We start from the raw sequence: 8,834 nt of genomic DNA, 5'->3' as shown, positions 1-8,834 counted from the left end.
CCACAGACTCCCGAGGACCAAAGGGACCTGCAGCCGATCCCCAACATTGACCACCTCCTCCCCAACATAGGCAGAACCATACCTCTCTGTGATGCCTCAGGTAAGCCTCTGCCCCCCACACCCCACCTGCCTACCTGCCTGCTGCCATGGCGATGGGATCCATGGCTGGCCTCTTGGTGGGGTAGCCCAACCCTCTGGGGAGTCTGCATGACACACACACAGACAAACAGACAGACACACACACACACACATATACAAACACACACATCCAACCCTCTGTGGAGCCCCAAAGCTGAGGAGGTTCTGTTGAAAAGACCAGCCTCTGTTCACCAGTTCACCTGACACAAACAAACTAGGGATGCGCCGATCGTGAGCCGGGGACCGATACCGATATCGATGTATAAAATAACAATTTGGCTGATACTGATATTTTATTTTTTAGTAGTTTAGTAATTGTATCATGTAGTAGAGTGGAAAAAACAAAAATAACTAAACCCTTTCCAAGTCTATCTGGCCTTTATAGCACAACATTTACGTAGTGCAGAATTGATGTAACGTAACAGATAAACATCAGCCACTGCCATCGGATAATGTCACATAAATATCAGTCAACGGGATCAATATTGGCCTATACCGATGTTGGCTGATAAATCGGTGCATCCCGAAAACAAACTGATCTCATTTCTACTGGTCTTTTCATGATGAAGTAATACTAGGCTAAGGTATTGTGTTATGGTATTATGATACTGGGTGCTGATTTTATGATAATGGGTGCCTGCAATAAGTTCTCCTGATTTGATACTGGGGGAGTTCATTGGGATCTTGTCTAAGTGCAGAAAGAGCTCATTTGCATTGTGAGTTTGCCGTGTGTAGATGGGCAAACAAGAGGGGTGTGTTTAAAGTGTAAGATTAAGGCTGCTTTCTCACCTTCACCAGGGCAGGTTTCCCTAGTTGACACTCTGAATTTTCTAAATAAATCCTCAAATATTCTCAGTCCTCTCTTTCTCTGAAATGAACTTTCTTTAAATGGGCCGTTTGAGGCCTCCCTTTTTCCAACCACACAATTATTTCTTTTTTTACCTTTCTCTTTTCACACTTGTTTGCCTTCCTTTCCCCTTGTTCTTTCTATCCTGTCCTCTCTCTCTCTCTCTCTCTCTGTTATTCTTTCTATCTCTCACTCTTTCTGTGGGTGTTTCCGCACCCTTCTGCTAGCCGACCCAGTGGATCAAACGCAGCGGTAGGAGCAGGATTCTCACCTGACGTTGTCGACCTGTGTGTGTCTGTGTGTGTGTGTGCGCACATGTGTGAGTGAGTGAATGAGTACAGTATGTGTGTGTGTGTGTGTGTGTGTGTGTGTGTGTACACGTCTTTAAATGAGTGACTGTGTGTGTGTGTGCATTTGCGCATGCAATTTTGTGTGTGTGTGTGTGTGTGAGAGAGAGAGAGGAGGTGTGTGTTTTGTGGTGTGTTGTGAGCTCCACACTCCGTGCCATTCCCCGCTTTAGTAACACTTCTGATCTGTCTTCACGTCTGTAGACTCCTTCACTAACACTAAAGCTTTAGTGACCCTTCCTCACTTAGGTGTCAGCCTGTGACACAACTTGTTGTCTTGTCCGTGTGATTGTCAGCCATTTTGTTTTCTTTTGTTTTCTTGGACCGGTCAGTGGCCCTGTTCTCATCTCTCTCTCTCTTTCTCTCTCTCTCTCTCTCTAGATTCCACCAACAGTGACTCAGTTAAATCCAAGGTAAGCTGTCGCAGCATTTGACGACATGGACGTGACTCTTATCTTATTGATGTGTTAACTGTTTGAAAAAGAAAATCCAGCCCAACTTAACATGACTTAACATGACTTCCCGTTAAAGGAATTCAACAGTAACAATCAAAAGTACACTGCAAACCTTGATTTGAAATATGCTGACCCAAGACCCAACTACAACTTAAAAATGGGACTCATTCCAGCTTGAAAGACAGTTAAAAATGAAGACAGAGAGAGAGAGAGAGAGAGAGAGAAAGAGAAAGTAGTGAAATGGAATGAAATCTAATGTTGTAAAAAATATTATTAAATGATTAAATATTAAAGTGACTGAAGTGGACTAATGTTGCTATCTGGTTGGTGTTTGTCAGGATTCCCCAGCTTCCAAGAAGGACCTGAGTGCTAAGGACTTCCTTCCCCTGTCAATCATCTCCGCCGTCACCCGGAAACGCAAGAAGCACCAAAGCGCCTGTCCCCCCGGCAACAGCACCGACGAGGACTCCGAGCACGAGCCGGTCAAAGCCAGCAACTACAGGGGGAAGAAGAGCGGAGCTGAGGAAGAGGAGGAGGAAGAGGAGGAGGAGGAAGATGCGGAGGAGGAGGACAGGAAGGGAGGATGTGCCATTGTGGGATCAGAGAGACAAGAGGATGAAGGGATAGAGAGAGCGAGAGAGAAGACAGAGGGACAGCAAGGTTCTCAAAGAGGAGGAGGAGGAGAGGAGGAGGAGGAGGGAGAGAGCAAGAGGAATCAGAGTGTCGGTCAAGAGGAGAGGAAGGGTGGTCAGGTTAGGGCTTCCGCTGCCTGGCAAGGGGAAGGCAACTATTGCACCATGACGCCGAGCGGGCAGGTCAGTGCCAAGGAGGAAGGGGAGAGACGCCAGGGCGGGCAGGCCGTGCCCCAAGTGCGCCATCCCGCGCCACGCAGCTTCCTCTACACACACGCCGCGCGCCACTCGCCCAAATCCCCGCCGCCGCCCCCACTGTCCCCCGCGGTCGTCTCGCCTCCGACGTCGCCGCTGCGCCCTTCCTCCTCCTCCTTCTCCTCCTCCTCCCTGCTCTCGTCCCCCTCGGCCTCCCTGTCGCCCACCTCCCCCACCGGCCCCGTCGCCGAGGGCGACCCCCTGACCCGGAAGAAGTTGAGGCGAGGCGAGCGGGTGCGGCCCCGCTCCATGTACTCGGAGTCGAGTCGCGGGGCGGGATCGGCTGATGAACGCGGTGGCGCCGGGGGCTCCTGCCCGGGAGCGCAGGGGTACGTCGCCTCGACCGCCTCTCCCACATCTCTCACCGCGCCGGGCTTCGCTCGCCCCCCAGAGAGCCCCCACGCGTCGTCCACGGCCGCTTCCCCGCAGTGCCCCCCCTCTGACTGGACGGAGCAGACCCACGTCGCCCCGTCTGTGCCCGCGGGGCAGGTGTGGAGGCCGGGCCGCGGCGCCATCTCCCCGGAGACCCGCCGGAGGCGACGGGACTGGCGGCGCCACACGGTGGTGGTCAGCCTGTCGGGGGAAGGCTGATGACGTCAAGGAGGGTGACGAAGAGCGCCAGGACACTCCACCCCCCCCACCATCACCACCACGCTACCAACCACAGCGTGCCATCCTAGTGCCAAGCGGAGAGTCGGAGGCGCGGGCCGACCCTTATGCACCCCCAGCCCCTGAGTGACCAGTGGGCCTCGCCTCTCTCCCTCCCTTGCTCTGCTGCCCCTCTGTCTCAGGAAGCGGGTGGCTTCAGTGGCAGCTACATGATCTCACGCCAAAGTCAAAGAGAGCCACCAGGATCCATTTTGTTTCCCCCAAAAACAAAGCATATCAGCAGTAACTTGTTTTCTTACCTGAGTACTCTGATCAGAGTAAGGATAAAGGGGATTGAGGTTGTCTATAGGGAAACACTACGTGCTATATATAACTACGACAGGACAACGACAGTGACAGTGGTTTAATAATGGTTAACAGTGGCTGACCAGTGTTTCTGCCAACAGTGTTGTAGTTTGAACAGTTGAAGGGAGCTGTATTGAGAGAAGCAGCCCATAACCCCATACCCCAAAGAGGTTCCAGAATGCCACCCAACCCCCCCTACCTATACACTATGTACACACACACACACACACACACACACAGAGATGGACATTTGCATTTTCTCTTCAGAGCCCAGAATCAGCTGGGTTTCAAATATTGACCTGGAAGTGAAACAGGCCTCGTTGCCATGTCAACCCTAATCTCCCTTTAATGACTTACAATGTTTGCCCTGTTTGTCTGTGTAGCATCTGTCTTTGTCCTCTGTGCATGTACATATGTGAGTGATTATGTGTGGACCAATTTTTTGTAACAATTGTACAAAAGCCTTGCTAAGTTAACCCACCCTGTGTACATATGATACATATAATATATTATATTATTTGTTTTTGAGTATTTTTAATGGTTTGGAGATTAATGGGCTATGACTTGCCCTCTGAAACCGTGTTTCATTGTGTGGATTTTTTGTCTCCCTCACCAGCAACACATACACTCACACTGTTTATGAATCAAATATGTCTATACTACAAGGAAAAAGAACATGCCATATCAGGTGGCAAGTATCATGTCAATCGTGACACATCAATGCAAATACATCTCCAGTGTAAGGCAGGCCTAAAGAATGTTTGTTATGGAATGTAGCCTACACCACAACCAAACACTCAGCATTCCAGAATTGACTACGAAAAAGTTGAAGACACACACAGTAGGGTAAGGCCTATGAGGACACAAGTACATCCTGGCTCGTTTTGAGGCCTCTTTTCCTCAACAAGAAATCGTTTCATATTGTACATTTGGATAATGTAATAGCATGTGCCTCTTTGATATAAAATATTCAATATACAATAGTGAACATTCAGACTCTATTTTAGCAGTCTCAGAATACTCTAAATAATACAATGGAAGAAAGGCGTTTATCTTCCTCCAAGACTTTATGCTTAAACTTAATCTGCATGCGGGCTAACATATGGGTTGAGCCTAGGCCTACTGTATAATATTTTCCAATTTCCATCAAAATGCATCATACACTGAGGCACATTGTACAATAGCCTAACGCCAAGAAATGTCGCAATACGCCGACGTTACGCGGAGCCAACAGGTAGGCCTGCTATGTAAGCTACTCTAAAAACACTACTGCTTAAGCCTGTAAACGTGATGGGCTTCTTCAAGATGATGCGCGTATTTTATGTTTATATTTTAATTCAAACTTACCTGTGACCTGCGCTTCGAGGACCGACTGAAGTTATTCTGTGGTAAGTGGAATTAAAATCCAACATGCAAGGAAATACTTCGAGTAGTGCCACACGGGCGAGTGGCTAGGCCTACATGATAGGGCAGCTCCATCCACTGCTGTAGCGAGTAGGCGGGCGACTTCCTCCTCGACAGACCTAGTGCTGTTTTTTTCCCCTTGTATACATAATTTAGGCTAGTAAAAGTTGAACTTTTGCATCCAGTCGTTTAATTGGCATGTAAACACGATAAACCTCAAGTAAACATAGAAAAAAATCTAATACAGACAACTTTGGTCATGCATTAACAGACTTCATCTGCGAAATTTATGTCCATAACCGGATATAAACGACAAGAGCATCAGCTATGTAACTACTTGGCTGGATTAACCAAAAAAAGACACATCTGTTTAATAAAGAAGGCCATAGACAAACCTTTATGAAATCTTGTGTCCGACAAATGCACTCCAGTATTGAAAACAACTTCCCCCCGACTGACAATCATTAAAACTCAGCATTGTTAGTTCGACCCTTTAATTGCAATAATGACTACGTGACGCATTTGTAAAATCGTTAGCTATATTTCAATTAAACACTTAAAATAGACATTCTGGATGGAATCTAAATTTGCAGATCGTCCTCCGTTAACAGGAACTAAGAGCCTAGCAGTACTGAAACTTACAGTCAAAAAATGAATTTAGATGAATAAACAAATAAAACATAAGTCGTACATAACCAAAAGTGTCCATCACTTGGTTTCATGCGCTGGGTCTTGCCCAGTGTCCGTTCCTGGTGTGGACCCGTTGATGCTCTGCTGCCTGTACCGTTGGCTCTGTTCTAGCAACTCGCTGTTCTGCGCCTTCAGTCTCTCGAGTTCACTCTCCAACTCCCGAAGACGCTGGGCTGCATCGACCGGGGTCTCGGCTGTCGCATCAGTGTCTTTTTCGACGTTGCGCAGCCGGTTGTTTTCCTCTTCCAGTCGCGACAGGCACTTCTCCAGCTCTAGGTACTCCTGCACCAGTTCTTGCTTGGACATGTTCTGGAGAGTCTCGACGTGGTATCTCTCGTAAGTTTCGGAGAAGTCCTTCTGGAGAAACTCACCACCTGCGTGCCCTGGTCTTCCCATTCCATCACTACTGCCGTCACCTTCCTCATCCTCTTCTTCGTCTTGATCGAAATAGTCTTCCTCACTGGCTGTGTCCTCGGAGCGAATCGCACCGAAGGACCGTCGCCCGCCGAGTTCCGTGTTCAGATCCGGCTCTTCACGGTCGTGCTCCTCCATCAGGAACTGGGTAGTGTTGTATGGGGCTACGGGAAGACCTTTAGCGAACATCTCCTCTCGCACTCGCGATGCTCGTATGGTCTCTCGTTCGTCGAGTTCCTTTTTCTCTTCCCATGACAGTTTGTAATAAGGCTTCCAGCGGCGCTTCTTCTTGGATGGACGTCGCCGGTGCTTCTTTCTGCCCGCCTGCCTGCCGTCCGATAACCCCGGGTCAGTCGCTGTTCCGGAGCCACCGGAATTCCCTTTGTTCTGATCGTCCTTCTCGCTCCTGGGCAAACCGGGTGTTTTTTCAGCAACAGTCCCATCTTCTCCTGCGGCATCGCCAGCTTTCGGTTCCAGATCGCCCCGATTGTGCCCACGACACATCGGGTGTGTGTCTCCAGAAACCAGTCCAGGACACACCTCCAGCTGATTTCTTTGCACTTGTTTCCTAGCGACGATGTCTCTCCGTTGCCCGTCTCGATGTTGCCCCCTACTGTCATCCTCCGAATTTGCATCGCCTTTGGTAGTAATAAGCTCCATAACTGTACACTCCCACCTGAGAGAGAAATAAGTTTTAGATGAGGCTTAACGTTTCTGTCTTTTGAAAACCGATATGAACACTGGAACGTCAGTAACCTGTATTTAAGTTGCAACTGTTACTGGCTACCTCAATAAGTCTATAACATTATATCATTCAAACTTTCGTTAAATTACATGTAACGATGTGATTTAAAAATGTGTTAACGTTAATGCTCTTCGACTTTAACCAACATTTCTACTCAGCGATAGAATTATAAAACAAACCTCTCCGCGTCCACTTCAATTTCAGCTACTGAATTCTTCAGCTATTTATGAGTACTATCGTTAACTCTTTCCACTCCGTCTTCAACTGTCTGTTTCTCTCTGTTGAGACGAGCGCATCTCTCATCAGCGGACTCTCCTGTACGCTTCTGCTGAAGAGGAAAAGGGGGCTTGTTCATTTATTACCTCCTCCAATGCAAGGGCGCATGCGGCTAGCCTGCGACGCTTTACGTTTTATGGGAGTAGTAGTTTAACAATCAATAGAGTTGCATGCATTACGCGTGGCCAAAGACTACACTAACCACAAATCTGCATTTGTTTTCATGTATGGACACGGCACGCCCCCTTAATATTCCTATTGGTCAGAAAGTTGTTTTCATGCTTGCTACAATAATTTGCTCTCCCAATTGGTAGAACTCAGTGTCAATCACAAAGAAAGCTGTCCCAGTTAGTCTTTCGGGCGCTACCACATTAATTAAAATGGGTAGAAAGTTGTATTCCGAAATGTATAAAGAGTACTAAATGTTGATTAACGGCATTTTATAAGACAACACAGAGCCGCCTGGCATCTAAAAATAAATAATCCAAATAGCTTTTAAGAGAACAAACAACATTTTCACTGTTAATGTTAGAAGTATAATACTTGCCTACCTGACTGCACTGATGATATACTGCGCCCGTCAGTCACGAACTAGTTCTTCAGAAGCATTGTTGCAGAGATGTTGTTTCCATCTATGGACCAAAATAAAATGTTGTGCTTCTACTCTACATGATTGGATACGGTGCAATATAATCAAGTCAATCTGCTCACTGCTGCGGATCGATGTTGATTTTCTTCAGCCCTGCTTGCAATTTGAGCGAATTAGAGGACAAACGTAGCTGGCTAGCTAATGCCATGCCAATGGAGAATGGGCCTGGCAGTGCTCCTGATGAAGCATCCCGCGAGCCTAGCAAATGTTAGCTACCATACTTGGCTACGAAATTTACGTTTTCATTTTGTCTGTTAATCAGACATGTGCCCACTTATCCAGTAATTCATTTACAATCTTTTCACACGAACTTGACACCTGAGTCTATGTTTGGCCGTACAGAGCTAAATGTGGTTAGATAAAAGAGATGTTGCCGTATAAAGTTAGCTAGCTTGGTGGTTAGCTGATAGCTAACACAAAACTAGCAAACATAAGACAGCTATGAGTGAAAACGGCCACTGGTAACGTTAGAACATGGAATTCCCTGAAAATCCCGTGAATTCTACGACAAAACACTGCATAATACTGTTAGGCCATGAAAAAACGCGGCCCTTTCAATACCAAACGTGTAACGTTACCTATTCTAGTCAAGTAAACTGCCCACTGAAGTCTGTCGGTTGCTCTCAACTATCCAATTAGGTTAGCACACTCAAATAAACAACCTAAGGTAGCATACAATTTGACAACACATAAGTTACCTCTTACTAGTAGCCGATGCTATGAAATTGTATCAAAGGAAATGTGACATTTAACTTAGACCTGCCCCATGGAGTAACGTTATGCCACACAGGCTTGTTTTTGATTAGCACACCAAAGACTAGCTAACTAGTCACATGAACTATACCCTAACGTTAGTTTGTTAGCTAACGTTAGCTTATTTAGCGAGATAAAAATCAGAGGAATACCCGTACACATAAATTTCACACGTTTTCTTAACATTGTTGACGTATTTCTGTGTTTATTGCTGATAATAATGACTGTACTGTTTCTTTGTGCAGCGAGGCGAGGGGCGTGTACAATTATTGTTA

At 46.8% G+C, this 8,834-nt stretch overlaps 2 protein-coding genes across 2 annotated transcripts in view; one reads left to right on the top strand and one right to left on the bottom strand.

Annotated features, from left to right (window-relative positions):
- The window catches only part of arhgap23b (Rho GTPase activating protein 23b), a 32,203-nt gene extending 27,998 nt beyond the window's left edge, over positions 1 to 4,205 (top strand). Inside the window, 3 exon segments of the mRNA XM_048234068.1 lie at positions 7 to 100; positions 1,714 to 1,745; positions 2,126 to 4,205. Of these exon segments, the coding sequence (XP_048090025.1) occupies positions 7 to 100; positions 1,714 to 1,745; positions 2,126 to 3,265 (1,266 nt within the window). The 3' untranslated portion in view covers positions 3,266 to 4,205.
- A 994-nt stretch (positions 4,206 to 5,199) lies between these two features.
- hexim1 (HEXIM P-TEFb complex subunit 1) lies at positions 5,200 to 8,591 on the bottom strand. The gene is made up of 4 exons (XM_048232966.1): positions 8,505 to 8,591; positions 7,709 to 7,789; positions 7,061 to 7,206; positions 5,200 to 6,812 (listed from the first exon to the last, which is right to left on the bottom strand). The coding sequence occupies exon 4, from the start codon at positions 6,794 to 6,796 to the stop codon at positions 5,741 to 5,743; it is 1,056 nt and encodes a 351-aa protein (XP_048088923.1). The 5' UTR covers positions 6,797 to 6,812; positions 7,061 to 7,206; positions 7,709 to 7,789; positions 8,505 to 8,591; the 3' UTR covers positions 5,200 to 5,740.
- Between the last annotated feature and the right edge of the window lie 243 nt (positions 8,592 to 8,834).

This window comes from Alosa alosa, chromosome 22 (assembly GCF_017589495.1).
Source record: "Alosa alosa isolate M-15738 ecotype Scorff River chromosome 22, AALO_Geno_1.1, whole genome shotgun sequence".
In the NCBI taxonomy this organism is placed as follows: Eukaryota; Metazoa; Chordata; class Actinopteri; order Clupeiformes; family Clupeidae; genus Alosa; species Alosa alosa.
The sequence above is the reverse complement of the archived record's forward strand: the minus strand, read 5'-3'. Positions and strand labels throughout refer to the sequence as shown.